At 49.9% G+C, this 17,670-nt stretch overlaps 1 protein-coding gene across 1 annotated transcript in view; it reads right to left on the bottom strand.

The window, feature by feature from the left end:
- Positions 1–17,670, bottom strand: part of LOC120056207 (MAP kinase-interacting serine/threonine-protein kinase 2-like) — a 63,709-nt gene that overhangs the window by 21,086 nt on the left and 24,953 nt on the right. The window contains exons 6-9 of the mRNA XM_039004450.1: positions 3,776–3,855; positions 3,596–3,669; positions 2,366–2,526; positions 1,368–1,463 (exon numbers count right to left, since the gene is read on the bottom strand). Of these exons, the coding sequence (XP_038860378.1) occupies positions 1,368–1,463; positions 2,366–2,526; positions 3,596–3,669; positions 3,776–3,855 (411 nt within the window). The remainder of the gene's footprint in view (positions 1–1,367; positions 1,464–2,365; positions 2,527–3,595; positions 3,670–3,775; positions 3,856–17,670) is intronic.

The following is a 17,670-nucleotide window of genomic DNA, read 5'->3' as shown; positions in this document are numbered from 1 at the left end:
GGCTGGTTCTCAGCCCTAAATCAACATGATCGTGGCTGGTTCTCAGCCCTAAATCAACATGATCGTGGCTGGTTCTCAGCCCTAAATCAACATGATCGTGGCTGGTTCTCAGCCCTAAATCAACATGATCGTGGCTGGTTCTCAGCCCTAAATCAACATGATCGTGGCTGGTTCTCAGCCCTAAATCAACATGATCGTGGCTGGTTCTCAGCCCTAAGACAAGTGATGAGCAAGGAGAGGATATCTATTCCCTTCCTGAAAGGAGAGGATATCTATTCTCTTCCCGAAACAAGGAGAGGAGATCTATTCTCTTCCCGAAACAAGGAGAGGAGATCTATTCCCTTTCCGAAACAAGGAGAGGAGATCTATTCCCTTTCCGAAACAAGGAGAGGAGATCTATTCCCTTTCCGAAACAAGGAGAGGAGATCTATTCTCTTCCCGAAACAAGGAGAGGAGATCTATTCTCTTCCTGAAACAAGGAGAGGAGATCTATTCTCTTCCTGAAACAAGGAGAGGAGATCTATTCTCTTCCTGAAACAAGGAGAGGAGATCTATTCCCTTTCCGAAACAAGGAGAGGAGATCTATTCCCTTTCCGAAACAAGGAGAGGAGATCTATTCTCTTCCTGAAACAAGGAGAGGAGATCTATTCTCTTCCTGAAACAAGGAGAGGAGATCTATTCTCTTCCTGAAACAAGGAGAGGAGATCTATTCTCTTCCTGAAACAAGGAGAGGAGATCTATTCTCTTCCTGAAACAAGGAGAGGAGATCTATTCTCTTCCTGAAACAAGGAGAGGAGATCTATTCTCTTCCTGAAACAAGGAGAGGCTTTCTATTCCCTTTCTGAAACACACTCAGCTGTTTCCAAGTTTTAAAATAAGTTTTCCTGAGGCATTTACTGACTAGACATAACTACAGCTGTAATTCATACCAACACTTCTCCCTGCCTGCCGAGGGAAAACCCAATGAGGTAAGGAGCAAGCTGGTCCACAAATTAGCTTGATAGCTAAACAGCTACCTAGCGGACTGCTGTGGCTAGCTAAAAATATATATTTTTAATAATAAATACAAAAACATACATGACATCACGCCTGCCCAGAACCCGCCCCGCCCCCCCCCCCCCCTCATCTCATCTCCAGCGACCACATCACTCTCTGCCACACGGCCTCAAACTGCACCATCTAGTTTCTCCCTGTCACCCACACACTTTCAACATTTAGATAAGAGCTGTTGTTTACCAAGCATTTCCCTGTTAGTCCACACCTGTTGTTTACCAAGCATGTGATGAATACAAAAGTGCATTTGACAGACGCAGAGAGAGATGGGAGAAGTGGATCAACAGAGAGGTCTGAACGTTATGAGGACTCACCGGAGTGATGAGTCCAGGAGTAGAGATAGGGGAGCTGTCACTGTTCAGTCTGATGCCACTGCCCAGGTCGAAATCACAGATCTTCACTGGTGACATCTAGGAGGTAAACACACAGCAGCTCGGTCAATTAGACCACTGACTTGACCTTCTTATCCACAGCAATCAACTAAAGTAGGCCAGTCAGGTAACCCAGATAATACAAATCACTAAAACTACAGCCAAGCAAGCTTTTCTACATCGTAATGAAGTCATCCTCATCGTGTCATAGTAACAAACTGCATTAGGATGTAACCAACCATTATTCTATTTACCAAATCAAATCACATTGTATTGGTCACATGGTTAGCAGATGTTAATGCGAGTGTAGCGAAATGCTTGTGCTTCTAGTTCCGACAGTACAGTAATAACCAACGAGTAATCTAACCTAACAATTCCACAACTACTACCTTATACACACAAGTGTAAAGGGATAAAGATATATGTACATAAAGATATATGAATGAGTGATGGTACAGAACGGCATAGGCAAGATGCAGTAGATGATATAGAGTACAGTATATACATATGAGATGAGTAATGTTGGGTAATAACTATCTAACTATCAAGGTTAAGGTCTGAGTGAACAGATTTAAAGTCTCACTGGTCGTGCAAAACGCATAATACTGGCTGTGTTTTTGTATTTTGAACGTTTTACTTGTGGAAAACTTGATTGCTGACATGCAAAACATTTAGGAACTGTATCAACAGTGGACTAATGAAACAAACAGCAAAAATATAAACATTTAGTGGAATTTTCATTGAACTCTGTCTGTCCTGTATAAATCTATGCCTGTTTACGGAGTGCTTGTGACGTGTTTGGCGTGCATGTCACGTGCACCCTGACTCAGCCAATCACCACGCTCTGTGTTTTAGACTGGGCTCAACTCTGGCTCTCCTTCGTCCCCGTCAGGAGCCTGTGACTGACGGTGGGAGGAGTGTTCACGTGCACTCTGACTCACCCGGTCTCCGTGCTCACACAGGATATTTTCAGGCTTCAGGTCCCTGTGCGCCATGCCCTTGTTGTGGAGGTAGTTTAGAGCGCTGGCGATGTCCTGCACCACATAACTGGCCTCCTGCTCACTGAAGTGTTGTCGACGGTGGATGTGGGTCAACACTGACCCTGCAGGAGGAGAGAGGACGGAGAGGTTGATATGGAGCGAAACATAGTTAACTCCTAATGAAAACACTGCCTCAAGTTGGTGCATTTCAGAGACTCCAGGTGGGAGAAGATGTGAGACTACTTGCTCTATGCACTGAAGACACTGCCTCAAGCGGTCGCATCTTCTGATATAATACTGACTGACCATTTTCTATGGACGGGAGAATTTGGACCATCGTTTTCTATGGACGGGAGAATTTGGACCATCATTTTCTATGGACGTGAGAGTTTGGACCATCATTTTCTATGGACGGGAGAGTTTGGACCATCATTTTCTATGGACGGGAGAGTTTGGACCATCATTTTCTATGGACGGGAGAGTTTGGACCATCATTTTCTATGGACGGGAGAGTTTGGACCATCATTTTCTATGGACGGGAGAGTTTGGACCATCATTTTCTATGGACGGGAGAGTTTGGACCATCATTTTCTATGGACGGGAGAGTTTGGACCATCATTTTCTATGGACGGGAGAGTTTGGACCATCATTTTCTATGGACGGGAGAGTTTGGACCATCATTTTCTATGGACGGGAGAGTTTGGACCATCATTTTCTATGGACGGGAGAGTTTGGACCATCATTTTCTATGGACGGGAGAGTTTGGACCATCATTTTCTATGGACGGGAGAGTTTGGACCATCATTTTCTATGGACGGGAGAGTTTGGACCATCATTTTCTATGGACGGGAGAGTTTGGACCATCATTTTCTATGGACGGGAGAGTTTGGACCATCATTTTCTATGGACGGGAGAGTTTGGACCATCATTTCTATGGACGGGAGAGTTTGGACCATCATTTTCTATGGACGGGAGAGTTTGGACCATCATTTTCTATGGACGGGAGAGTTTGGACCATCATTTTCTATGGACGGGAGAGTTTGGACCATCATTTTCTATGGACGGGAGAGTTTGGACCATCATTTTCTATGGACGGGAGAGTTTGGACCATCATTTTCTATGGACGGGAGAGTTTGGACCATCATTTTCTATGGACGGGAGAGTTTGCAATGAAGATTATTATCCACTAACCTCCTCTTAGTTTCTCAAAAACCAAGTAGAATTTGTCTTCTTCCTCAAAGAACTCTACCAGCTCCAGAATGTTTCTGTGGACAGGAGAGGAATCGTTATCAACAGTGTTAAGGTAATGTCTATATCTATACAGTAGTGAATCTCAGCGGTCCATGCTCCCGCTCTGTGGGGCTGCTGTACCTGTGTCCCTGGCATTGATAAAGAATCTCCACTTCCCTGAAGACTCGGCTCCGGCTGAGACCCGCACGCTTCTCCACGATCTGGACAATCACAACAAGATTGAACGATATGTGTTATTCATTAGTCATTTTCATATTAGAGAATAATTTGCTCTTATTGAAGGAATGATTTCAGCCAAGCAGAGCCATCCTACTGTCTAGAAAGTCTATCATTAGTGCAGGGTTCTCCCCCAAAGAAATGCCAGCTTCAAATGTATATAAAATGTTTCAGACTATCTTGAATTACTCTGGTCCCTGTTCTATTGACCATTGAAAAATGAAATACTAGGAAAATTACAGGAAAAACTAAAATATTACAATATTAATTAAATAAATCAATTTAAAAATCACTGTTTGCTACTTTATTGATCACTTAATGGTAGTTCCACTGGTTACAGACGATAAATAATTCTCAGTCTTCCGGGCCTACCCATGACTGACTCAAACACCACCTTGTTAACAATGAATTGGGAAAACGCCACCGGTCCCAGAGCGATCAGACTCCACACATCAATTAGTGGAAGACATGGTGGCCTCCCCTGACCAGCTGCATTTAGCATCAGAAGGAAACTGGACTTCAGCAGCTGCAGGGAGCCTAGTGGTTAGAGGGGGGAGGCAGGGAGCCTAGTGGTTAGAGGGGGGAGGCAGGGAGCCTAGTGGTTAGAGGGGGGAGGCAGGGAGCCTAGTGGTTAGAGGGGGGAGGCAGGGAGCCTAGTGGTTAGAGCGTTGGGCCAGTAACCAGCAGGTAGCCTAGTGGTTAGAGCGTTGGACTAGTAACCAGCAGGTAGCCTAGTGGTTAGAGGGGGGAGGCAGGGAGCCTAGTGGTTAGAGTGTTGGACCAGTAACCAGCAGGTAGCCTAGTGGTTAGAGGGGGGAGGCAGGGAGCCTAGTGGTTAGAGCGTTGGACTAGTAACCAGCAGGTAGCCAAGTGGTTAGAGCGTTGGACTAGTAACCAGCAGGTAGCCTAGTGGTTAGAGGGGGGAGGCAGGGAGCCTAGTGGTTAGAGGGGGGAGGCAGGGAGCCTAGTGGTTAGAGGGGGGAGGCAGGGAGCCTAGTGGTTAGAGCGTTGGACTAGTAACCAGCAGGTAGCCAAGTGGTTAGAGCGTTGGACTAGTAACCAGCAGGTAGCCTAGTGGTTAGAGCGTTGGACTAGTAACCAGCAGGTGGCCTAGTGGTTAGAGCGTTGGACTAGTAACCAGCAGGTAGCCTAGTGGTTAGAGTGTTGGACTAGTAACCAGCAGGTGGCCTAGTGGTTAGAGTGTTGGGCCAGTAACCAGCAGGTAGCCTAGTGGTTAGAGCGTTGGACTAGTAACCAGCAGGTAGCCTAGTGGTTAGAGCGTCGGGCCAGTAACCAGCAGGTAGCCTAGTGGTTAGAGTGTTGGGCCAGTAACCAGCAGGTAGCCTAGTGGTTAGAGTGTTGGACCAGTAACCAGCAGGTAGCCTAGTGGTTAGAGTGTTGGACTAGTAACCAGCAGGTAGCCTAGTGGTTAGAGTGTTGGACTAGTAACCAGCAGGTAGCCTAGTGGTTAGAGTGTTGGACTAGTAACCAGCAGGTAGCCTAGTGGTTAGAGCGTTGGACTAGTAACCAGCAGGTAGCCTAGTGGTTAGAGCGTTGGACTAGTAACCAGCAGGTAGCCTAGTGGTTAGAGCGTTGGACTAGTAACCAGCAGGTAGCCTAGTGGTTAGAGCGTCGGGCCAGTAACCAGCAGGTAGCCTAGTGGTTAGAGGGGGGAGGCAGGGAGCCTAGTGGTTAGAGGGGGGAGGCAGGGAGCCTAGTGGTTAGAGGGGGGAGGCAGGGAGCCTAGTGGTTAGAGTGTTGGACCAGTAACCAGCAGGTAGCCTAGTGGTTAGAGGGGGGAGGCAGGGAGCCTAGTGGTTAGAGTGTTGGACCAGTAACCAGCAGGTAGCCTAGTGGTTAGAGGGGGGAGGCAGGGAGCCTAGTGGTTAGAGGGGGGAGGCAGGGAGCCTAGTGGTTAGAGTGTTGGACCAGTAACCAGCAGGTAGCCTAGTGGTTAGAGTGTTGGACTAGTAACCAGCAGGTAGCCTAGTGGTTAGAGTGTTGGACCAGTAACCAGCAGGTAGCCTAGTGGTTAGAGCGTTGGACTAGTAACCAGCAGGTGGCCTAGTGGTTAGAGCGTTGGACTAGTAACCAGCAGGTGGCCTAGTGGTTAGAGTGTTGGGCCAGTAACCAGCAGGTAGCCTAGTGGTTAGAGTGTTGGACCAGTAACCAGCAGGTAGCCTAGTGGTTAGAGGGGGGAGGCAGGGAGCCTAGTGGTTAGAGGGGGGAGGCAGGGAGCCTAGTGGTTAGAGGGGGGAGGCAGGGAGCCTAGTGGTTAGAGTGTTGGACCAGTAACCAGCAGGTAGCCTAGTGGTTAGAGGGGGGAGGCAGGGAGCCTAGTGGTTAGAGGGGGGAGGCAGGGAGCCTAGTGGTTAGAGGGGGGAGGCAGGGAGCCTAGTGGTTAGAGCGTTGGGCCAGTAACCAGCAGGTAGCCTAGTGGTTAGAGCGTTGGGCCAGTAACCAGCAGGTAGCCTAGTGGTTAGAGCGTTGGACTAGTAACCAGCAGGTAGCCTAGTGGTTAGAGCGTTGGACTAGTAACCAGCAGGTGGCCTAGTGGTTAGAGCGTTGGACTAGTAACCAGCAGGTGGCCTAGTGGTTAGAGTGTTGGGCCAGTAACCAGCAGGTAGCCTAGTGGTTAGAGCGTTGGGCCAGTAACCAGCAGGTAGCCTAGTGGTTAGAGCGTTGGGCCAGTAACCAGCAGGTAGCCAAGTGGTTAGAGCGTTGGGCCAGTAACCAGCAGGTAGTCTAGTGGTTAGAGCGTTGGGCCAGTAACCAGCAGGTAGCCTAGTGGTTAGAGCGTTGGGCCAGTAACCAGCAGGTAGCCTAGTGGTTAGAGCGTCGGGCCAGTAACCAGCAGGTAGCCTAGTGGTTAGAGCGTTGGGCCAGTAACCAGCAGGTAGCCTAGTGGTTAGAGCGTTGGACCAGTAACCAGCAGGTAGCCTAGTGGTTAGAGCGTTGGGCCAGTAACCAGCAGGTAGCCTAGTGGTTAGAGCGTTGGGCCAGTAACCAGCAGGTAGCCTAGTGGTTAGAGCGTTGGGCCAGTAACCAGCAGGTAGCCAAGTGGTTAGAGCGTTGGGCCAGTAACCAGCAGGTAGCCTAGTGGTTAGAGTGTTGGACTAGTAACCAGCAGGTAGCCTAGTGGTTAGAGCGTTGGACCAGTAACCAGCAGGTAGCCTAGTGGTTAGAGCGTTGGGCCAGTAACCAGCAGGTAGCCTAGTGGTTAGAGCGTTGGGCCAGTAACCAGCAGGTAGCCTAGTGGTTAGAGCGTTGGACCAGTAACCAGCAGGTAGCCTAGTGGTTAGAGCGTTGGGCCAGTAACCAGCAGGTAGCCAAGTGGTTAGAGCGTTGGGCCAGTAACCAGCAGGTAGCCTAGTGGTTAGAGCGTTGGACTAGTAACCAGCAGGTAGCCTAGTGGTTAGAGCGTTGGGCCAGTAACCAGCAGGTAGCCTAGTGGTTAGAGCGTCGGGCCAGTAACCAGCAGGTAGCCTAGTGGTTAGAGCGTTGGGCCAGTAACCAGCAGGTGGCCTAGTGGTTAGAGCGTTGGACCAGTAACCAGCAGGTAGCCTAGTGGTTAGAGCGTTGGGCCAGTAACCAGCAGGTAGCCTAGTGGTTAGAGCGTTGGGCCAGTAACCAGCAGGTAGCCTAGTGGTTAGAGCGTTGGGCCAGTAACCAGCAGGTAGCCAAGTGGTTAGAGCGTTGGGCCAGTAACCAGCAGGTAGCCTAGTGGTTAGAGCGTTGGGCCAGTAACCAGCAGGTAGCCTAGTGGTTAGAGCGTCGGGCCAGTAACCAGCAGGTAGCCTAGTGGTTAGAGCGTTGGGCCAGTAACCAGCAGGTAGCCTAGTGGTTAGAGCGTTGGACCAGTAACCAGCAGGTAGCCTAGTGGTTAGAGCGTTGGGCCAGTAACCAGCAGGTAGCCTAGTGGTTAGAGCGTTGGGCCAGTAACCAGCAGGTAGCCTAGTGGTTAGAGCGTTGGGCCAGTAACCAGCAGGTAGCCAAGTGGTTAGAGCGTTGGGCCAGTAACCAGCAGGTAGCCTAGTGGTTAGAGTGTTGGACTAGTAACCAGCAGGTAGCCTAGTGGTTAGAGCGTTGGACCAGTAACCAGCAGGTAGCCTAGTGGTTAGAGCGTTGGGCCAGTAACCAGCAGGTAGCCTAGTGGTTAGAGCGTTGGGCCAGTAACCAGCAGGTAGCCTAGTGGTTAGAGCGTTGGGCCAGTAACCAGCAGGTAGCCTAGTGGTTAGAGCGTTGGGCCAGTAACCAGCAGGTAGCCTAGTGGTTAGAGCGTTGGACCAGTAACCAGCAGGTAGCCAAGTGGTTAGAGCGTTGGGCCAGTAACCAGCAGGTAGCCTAGTGGTTAGAGCGTTGGGCCAGTAACCAGCAGGTAGCCTAGTGGTTAGAGCGTTGGGCCAGTAACCAGCAGGTAGCCTAGTGGTTAGAGCGTTGGGCCAGTAACCAGCAGGTAGCCAAGTGGTTAGAGCGTTGGGCCAGTAACCAGCAGGTAGCCTAGTGGTTAGAGCGTTGGACTAGTAACCAGCAGGTAGCCTAGTGGTTAGAGCGTTGGGCTAGTAACCAGCAGGTAGCCACATAGTGGTTAGAGCGTTGGACCAGTAACCAGCAGGTAGCCTAGTGGTTAGAGCGTTGGGTCCAGTAACCAGCAGGTAGCCAAGTGGTTAGAGGGGGGAGGCAGGTAGCCTAGTGGTTAGAGCGTTGGGCCAGTAACCAGCAGGTAGCCTAGTGGTTAGAGGGGGGAGGCAGGTAGCCTAGTGGTTAGAGCGTTGGGCCAGTAACCAGCAGGTAGCCTAGTGGTTAGAGCGTTGGGCCAGTAACCAGCAGGTAGCCTAGTGGTTAGAGCGTTGGGCCAGTAACCAGCAGGTAGCCTAGTGGTTAGAGCGTTGGGCCAGTAACCAGCAGGTAGCCTAGTGGTTAGAGGGGGGAGGCAGGTAGCCTAGTGGTTAGAGCGTTGGGTCCAGTAACCAGCAGGTAGCCAAGTGGTTAGAGCGTTGGGCCAGTAACCAAAAGGCTGCTATATCAAATCCCCGAGCTGACAAGGTATAAATCTGTCGTTCTGCCCCTGAACAAGGCAGTTAACCCACTGTTCCCCGGTAGGCCGTCATTGAAAATAATAATTAGTTCTTAACTGACTTAAATAAAGGTTAAAACTGAACCGTTGCATTAGAAGGAATCTGGACTTCATGTTCACCACACTTCATTTATGCAGGTGAATCTCTAACAAAGCCAGGAAGTGTGTGTTTGACCTGACAGCGGAGTTCACTCTTACAGTAGAACGTGGGCTGGGCGATAGAGAGAATTCATTTGAATGCCTGTATCTCAACTAGTGTGTAAAACATTGTTCAAAAATGAGCGTTCTGTCTTCTTAGTCTGGTCTCCATCCCCCTCCTGTAGTCTCCACCTTCCCCCTCCACAGACACCAAGCCCCTTCTGTAGTCTCCACCTTCCCCCTCCACAGACACCAAGCCCCTTCTGTAGTCTCCACCTTCCCCCTCCACAGACACCAAGCCCCTTCTGTAGTCTCCACCTTCCCCCTCCACAGACACCAAGCCCCTTCTGTAGTCTCCACCTTCCCCCTCCACAGACACCAAGCCCCTTCTGTACTCTCCACCTTCCCCCTCCACAGACACCAAGCCCCTTCTGTAGTCTCCACCTTCCCCCTCCACAGACACCAAGCCCCTTCTGTAGTCTCCACCTTCCCCCTCCACAGACACCAAGCCCCTTCTGTAGTCTCCACCTTCCCCCTCCACAGACACCAATCCCCTTCTGTACTGTCCACCTTCCCCCTCCACAGACACCAAGCCCCTTCTGTAGTCTCCACCTTCCCCCTCCACAGACACCAAGCCCCTTCTGTAGTCTCCACCTTCCCCCTCCACAGACACCAAGCCCCTTCTGTAGTCTCCACCTTCCCCCTCCAGACACCAAGCCCCTTCTGTAGTCTCCACCTTCCCCCTCCACAGACACCAAGCCCCTTCTGTAGTCTCCACCTTCCCCCTCCACAGACACCAAGCCCCTTCTGTAGTCTCCACCTTCCCCCTCCACAGACACCAAGCCCCTTCTGTAGTCTCCACCTTCCCCCTCCACAGACACCAATCCCCTTCTGTAGTCTCCACCTTCCCCCTCCACAGACACCAAGCCCCTTCTGTAGTCTCCACCTTCCCCCTCCACAGACACCAATCCCCTTCTGTACTGTCCACCTTCCCCCTCCACAGACACCAAGCCCCTCCACAGACACCAAGCCCCTTCTGTACTGTCCACCTTCCCCCTCCACAGACACCAAGCCCCTTCTGTAGTCTCCACCTCCCCCCTCCACAGACACCAAGCCCCTTCTGTACTGTCCACCTTCCCCCTCCACAGACACCAAGCCCCTTCTGTACTGTCCACCTTCCCCCTCCACAGACACCAAGCCCCTTCTGTACTGTCCACCTTCCCCCTCCACAGACACCAAGCCCCTTCTGTAGTCTCCACCTTCCCCCTCCACAGACACCAAGCCCCTTCTGTAGTCTCCACCTTCCCCCTCCACAGACACCAAGCCCCCCCTCCTGTACTGTCCACCTTCCCCCTCCACAGACACCAAGCCCCTTCTGTACTGTCCACCTTCTCCCTCCACAGACACCAAGCCCCTTCTGTAGTCTCCACCTTCCCCCTCCACAGACACCAAGCCCCCCCTCCTGTACTGTCCACCTTCCCCCTCCACAGACACCAAGCCCCTTCTGTACTGTCCACCTTCTCCCTCCACAGACACCAAGCCCCTTCTGTAGTCTCCACCTTCCCCCTCCACAGACACCAAGCCCCTTCTGTACTGTCCACCTTCCCCCTCCACAGACACCAAGCCCCCCCTCCTGTACTGTCCACCTTCCCCCTCCACAGACACCAAGCCCCTTCTGTAGTCTCCACCTTCCCCCTCCACAGACACCAAGCCCCTTCTGTACTGTCCACCTTCCCCCTCCACAGACACCAAGCCCCTTCTGTACTGTCCACCTTCCCCCTCCACAGACACCAAGCCCCTCCCCCTGTACTGTCCACCTTCCCCCTCCACAGACACCAAGCCCCTTCTGTACTGTCCACCTTCCCCCTCCAGACACCAAGCCCCTCCCCCTGTACTGTCCACCTTCCCCCTCCACAGACACCAAGCCCCTTCACTGACACCAAGCCCCTCCCCCTGTACTGTCCACCTTCCCCCTCCACAGACACCAAGCCCCTTCTGTACTGTCCACCTTCCCCCTCCACAGACACCAAGCCCCTTCACTGACACCAAGCCCCTCCTGTACTCTCCACCTTCCCCCTCCACAGACACCAAGCCCCTCCTGTACTGTCCACCTTCCCACTCCAGACACCAAGCCCCTCCCCCTGTACTGTGCACCTTCCCACTCCAGACACCAAGCCCCTCCCCCTGTACTGTCCACCTTCCCACTCCAGACACCAAGCCCCTCCCCCTGTACTGTCCACCTTCCCACTCCACATGGTAGCAGAAACACATTTCAGGCCAAAGTCTTCAATCTTGGTTTCATCAGACCAAGGAATCTTGTTTCTCATGGTCTGAGAGTCCTTTAGGTGCCGTTTGACAAAATCCAAGCAGGCTGTCATGTGCCTTTTACTGAGGAGTGGCTTCCGTCTGGCCACTCTACCATAAAGGCTTGATTGGTGGAGTGCTGCAGAGATGGTTGTCCTCCTCGAAGGTTCTCCCATCTCCACAGAGGAACTCTGGAGCTCTGTCAGAGTGACCATCAGGTTCTTGGTCACCTCCCTAACCAAGGCCTTTCTCCCCCGATTGCTCAGTTTGGCCGGGCGGCCAGCTCTAGGAAGAGTCTTGGTTGTTCCAAACTTCTTTCATTTATGAATGATGGAGGCCACTGTGTTCTTGGGGACCTTCAATACTGCAGATATTTTTTGGTACCCTTCCCCAGATCTGGGCCGACACAGTCCTGTCTCTGAGCTCTACGGACAATTCCTTCGACCTCGTGGCTTGGTTTCTGCTCTGACATGCACTGTCAACTGTGGGACCTTATATAGACAGGTGTGTGCCTTTCCAAATCATGTCCAATCAATTGAATTTACCACAGGTGGACTCCAATCAAGTTGTAGAAACATCTCAAGGATGATCAATGGAAACAGGATGCACCTGAGCTCAATTTCGAGTCTCACAGCAAAGGGTCTGAATACTTATTTTTAAAACGGTTACTGTTTATTTTTAATACATTTGCAAACATTTCTAAAAACCTGTTTTCGCTTTGTCATTATAGGGTATAATGCGTAGATTGTTGAGGATTTTTTCAAATAAATTTTAGAATACGGCTGTAACGTAACATTTTGACAAAGTCAAGGGGTCTGAATACTTTACGAATGCAGTGCATATGACCAGCAGTACATTTACCGTTAATCCCTATCATTTCTCATCTACAATACAAGTGGGGGGTTTATTTCATTCCTTTACTTAGATGTGTGTATTAGGTATTTGTGAAATTGTTAGATTTTGCTTTTTATTTTAATTTAACTAGGCAAGTCAGTTAAGAACAAATTCTTATTTACGATGCCGGCCTAACCTGGACGACGCTGGGCCAATTGTGCGCCGTCCTATGGGACTCACAATCACGGCCGAATGTGATAGAGCCTGGAATCGAACCAGGTACTGTAGTGACGCCTCTTACACTGAGATGCAGTGCCTTAGACCACTGCGCCACTTAGGAGCCGAGTGCTGCACTGTCGGGACTAGAAGCACAAGCATTTCGCTACAGCCGCAATAACATCTGCTAAACACGTGTATGTGGCCAATAAAATTTGATTTGATTCTATTTACAAGTTAAGTCAATTTAATCATTGTCTTTTGTTTGGAGCTCTCCTATCAATGTGGAGTAAGAACGCATACCTGATTACGCATAGAACTAGGCCAATAGGCTACCCGGCCTGCGTGCATATAGCCTAAATGTGCCCAATTGTGAATCTGATAGTATTTCTGATTGGCTTAAAGCACCATCACTAATGAGCTGTAGAACTTCTCAAAGTAATGTCTTCCTCACCTCAAACAGCAAGCAAATCAAGTTCAGAATGACAACAGTTCCTCAATGTATTGAAGACATCTTCCCCAGATCACTCCTGTTTTGATAACCACTCAGTGTGAAGGGGAAAAACGCCATGTCCTGATCCAGGCCTACCTGATGACCTCTTACCCCTTCAGCAAATAGTCTCACTGCTTACCTGATGACCTCTTACCCCTTCAGCAGATAGTCTACTGGGTCTGTCCCGAGCTCACTGCCTACCTGATGACCTCTTACCCCTTCAGCAAATAGTCTACTGGGTCTGTCCCGAGCTCACTGCCTACCTGATGACCTCTTACCCCTTCAGCAAATAGTCTACTGGGTCTGTCCCAAGCTCACTGCCTACCTGATGACCTCTTACCCCTTCAGCAAATAGTCTACTGGGTCTGTCCCGAGCTCACTGCCTACCTGATGACCTCTTACCCTTTCAGCAAATAGTCTACTGGGTCTGTCCTGAGCTCACTGCCTACCTGATGACCTCTTACCCCTTCAGCAAATAGTCTACTGGGTCTGTCCCGAGCTCACTGCCTACCTGATGACCTCTTACCCCTTCAGCAAATAGTCTACTGGGTCTGTCCCGAGCTCACTGCCTACCTGATGACCTCTTACCCCTTCAGCAAATAGTCTACTGGGTCTGTCCCGAGCTCACTGCCTACCTGATGACCTCTTACCCCTTCAGCAAATAGTCTACTGGGTCTGTCCCGAGCTCACTGCCTACCTGATGACCTCTTACCCCTTCAGCAAATAGTCTACTGGGTCTGTCCCGAGCTCACTGCCTACCTGATGACCTCTTATCCCTTCAGCAAATAGGCTCACTGCTTACCTGATGACCTCTTACCCCTTCAGCAAATAGTCTACTGGGTCTGTCCCGAGCTCACTGCCTACCTGATGACCTCTTATCCCTTCAGCAAATAGTCTACAGCTGGGTCTGTCCCGATCTCACTGCCTACCTGATGACCTCTTATCCCTTTAGCAAATAGGCTCACTGCCTACCTGATGACCTCTTATCCCTTCAGCAAATAGTCTACTGGGTCTGTCCCGAGCTCACTGCCTACCTGATGACCTCTTATCCCTTCAGCAAATAGGCTCACTGCTTACCTGATGACCTCTTACCCCTTCAGCAAATAGTCTACTGGGTCTGTCCCGAGCTCACTGCCTACCTGATGACCTCTTATCCCTTCAGCAAATAGTCTACAGCTGGGTCTGTCCCGATCTCACTGCCTACCTGATGACCTCTTATCCCTTTAGCAAATAGGCTCACTGCCTACCTGATGACCTCTTATCCCTTCAGCAAATAGTCTACAGCTGGGTCTGTCCCGATCTCACTGCCTACCTGATGACCTCTTATCCCTTTAGCAAATAGGCTCACTGCCTACCTGATGACCTCTTATCCCTTCAGCAAATAGTCTACAGCTGGGTCTGTCCCGATCTCACTGCCTACCTGATGACCTCATCCCTTTAGCAAATAGGCTCACTGCCTACCTGATGACCTCTTATCCCTTCAGCAAATAGGCTCACGCCTACCTGATGACCTCTTATCCCGTTAGCAAATAGTCTACAGCTGGGTCTGTCCCGATCTCACTGCCTACCTGATGACCTCTTATCCCTTTAGCAAATAGGCTCACTGCCTACCTGATGACCTCTTATCCCTTTAGCAAATAGGCTCACTGCTTACCTGATGACCTCTTATCCCTTCAGCAAATAGTCTACTGGGTCTGTCCCGAGCTCACTGACTACCTGATGACCTCTTATCCCTTCAGCAAATAGTCTACAGCTGGGTCTGTCCCGAGCTCACTGGTGTGGGAAACTGAGGGCCAAGAATGTTTTAAACAATGTTGCAAATTTGCTAGGGCTTCAGGCCTGACCCAAGTTGATACATATGTTTCCAGTTCGTTGCAGACTGGCCATGCGTAGCGAATGTGATTTATAGGACATTTATTTTTAATCAAGATAGTTTTTCACCTGCAGGCTGTAATGCTTATTGCATCATGATTGCAAGGTGTCCCGATATCGTCTCCAACTGTACCGTTATCCGGTTAACATGTCCATTCTAGAACGCCCTTCTAACCAATCGGAAACGGGAATTCAACAATGCTGTGGTGTAATATAAATTAAAATGTGGGTATGAAAACCATACCTGGCGCAGTTGGGTAGAAATGCTAAAATGAATTGGCATTCCACATGAGAAAGGTTGCAGACTCCTCGTGTAGCCTATTAACGGCCTGAGTGACCTGCCTGCTTCCAGTTTGGGGGGGGGGGGGGCTTTCTATTGTGGGCTGAAAGGGCGTCAGGAAGTAGAACAGACGCCAGGTCACTGCTCGCTCACACAAGCACACAGCGTCCGCAACAGGGGCCTGAGTCAGCAGCGAGCCGAAACTCATTTGTAGCCTAACCATGCACTCCATTTGCTCCTAATCCATTTCCAATTGAATCAACAAATAATAACAGTAACACCGAGTTACTAGTCGGTCCCACTGAGGCAAACAGATGCAGTCCGCTGATGTCTCTAGGGACTGACTGTGACTGGAAGAGAATGGGAGGGGGCTACCATGGAGCATTTCCTTTCTTCAGACTACCAGCCATCTGCCTGAGGAAACAGACTTAGATTGACAGCGGGAGCTAACTAACAATAGCTGCAATGACTTGTTCAAAACAATAACACAAGTCTTGGTACAGAGAAGTACGTCACAAATGGGGCGGCAGGTAGCCTGGCGGGTAGAAGCATTGGGCCAGTAACCGCAAGGTTGCTCCCGTACCTCTGATTCAGAGGGTTTGGGTTAAATGCGGGAATACGCATTCAGTTGTTCAACTGACGAGTTATCCCCCTTTCTCAAATGTACAAAACAAAATAGTAAGGCTGTCCCCGACTAAAACAATCTGGGTCAACCAAGCGTAGTCTGTTCTTTCGACTAATCAATTGGTCAATTTTAAGTGTATTTATTTATTTATACATAGACACACCCTGTGGCTGAATAAAATCAACTATAATTAGGCTTCTTTGCCTGATGCTTTAATTAAAAATCAAGACAAATTACTAAAGAGGGAGCAAGAGATCAATATAGCTGCTGTTGCTGGCCTTGGCAGATTCTGCCACTATGTTCCTGAAGTTGCCAGTAACAGGCTACACCAGCAGTCTGCAGCCTTCTCCATGTGGAGTGCCAAGTTATCCTACCATTTCTACTGATCTGTGTAGTTGGCAGTAACAGGCTACACCAGCAGTCTGCAGCCTTCTCCATGTGGAGTGCCAAGTTATCCTACCATTTCTACTGATCTGTGTAGTTGGCAGTAACAGGCTACACCAGCAGTCTGCAACCTTCTCCATGTGGAGTGCCAAGTTATCCTACCATTTCTACTGATCTGTGTAGTTGGCAGGACCAGGCTACACCAGCAGTCTGCAACCTTCTCCATGTGGAGTGCCAAGTTATCCTACCATTTCTACTGATCTGTGTAGTTGCCAGTAACAGGCTACACCAGCAGTCTGCAGCCTTCTCCATGTGGAGTGCCAAGTTATCCTACCATTTCTACTGATCTGTGTAGTTGGCAGTAACAGGCTACACCAGCAGTCTGCAACCTTCTCCATGTGGAGTGCCAAGTTATCCTACCATTTCTACTGATCTGTGTAGTTGGCAGTAACAGGCTACACCAGCAGTCTGCAACCTTCTCCATGTGGAGTGCCAAGTTATCCTACCATTTCTACTGATCTGTGTAGTTGGCAGTAACAGGCTACCACCAGCAGTCTGCAACCTTCTCCATGTGGAGTGCCAAGTTATCCTACCATTTCTACTGATCTGTGTAGTTGCCAGTAACAGGCTACCACCAGCAGTCTGCAACCTTCTCCATGAGGAGTGCCAAGTTATCCTACCATTTCTACTGATCTGTGTAGTTGCCAGTAACAGGCTACACCAGCAGTCTGCAACCTTCTCCATGAGGAGTGCCAAGTTATCCTACCATTTCTACTGATCTGTGTAGTTGCCAGTAACAGGCTACACCAGCAGTCTGCAACCTTCTCCATGTGGAGTGCCAAGTTATCCTACCATTTCTACTGATCTGTGTAGTTGGCAGTAACAGGCTACACCAGCAGTCTGCAGCCTTCTCCATGTGGAGTGCCAAGTTATCCTACCATTTCTACTGATCTGTGTAGTTGGCAGTAACAGGCTACACCAGCAGTCTGCAACCTTCTCCATGTGGAGTGCCAAGTTATCCTACCATTTCTACTGATCTGTGTAGTTGGCAGTAACAGGCTACACCAGCAGTCTGCAACCTTCTCCATGTGGAGTGCCAAGTTATCCTACCATTTCTACTGATCTGTGTAGTTGGCAGGACCAGGCTACCACCAGCAGTCTACAACCTGCTCCATGTGGAGTGCCAAGTTATCCTACCATTTCTACTGATCTGTGTGCCAGTTATGCTTTTCATATGCGCATTTCTGTTAGTTTCATTTATAATAAAGTCTAAATATCTCAAAATCAATATCATGTGGTTAATAAAATTTTATCTAAATAATAATGATACAAATCTAACAGCAACTTCTATTGGCAATATGTAAAAATATCCTACATAAACCCAACAAATAAGGGCCTCCCGAGTGGTGCATCGCAGTGGAAGAGGCGTCACTACAGACCCGGGTTCGATAACGGGCTGTAGCACAACCGGCCGTGATCGGAAGTCCCATAGGGCGGCGCACAATTGGCCCAGCGTCGTCCGGGTTTGAGGACTGTTTGGCCGAGGGGTGGCTGTACTTGGCTACACACTTTGTTT

This window comes from Salvelinus namaycush, chromosome 11, assembly GCF_016432855.1.
Source record: "Salvelinus namaycush isolate Seneca chromosome 11, SaNama_1.0, whole genome shotgun sequence".
Classification (NCBI taxonomy): domain Eukaryota; kingdom Metazoa; phylum Chordata; class Actinopteri; order Salmoniformes; family Salmonidae; genus Salvelinus; species Salvelinus namaycush.
This window is presented reverse-complemented; position numbering and strand designations above follow the sequence as displayed.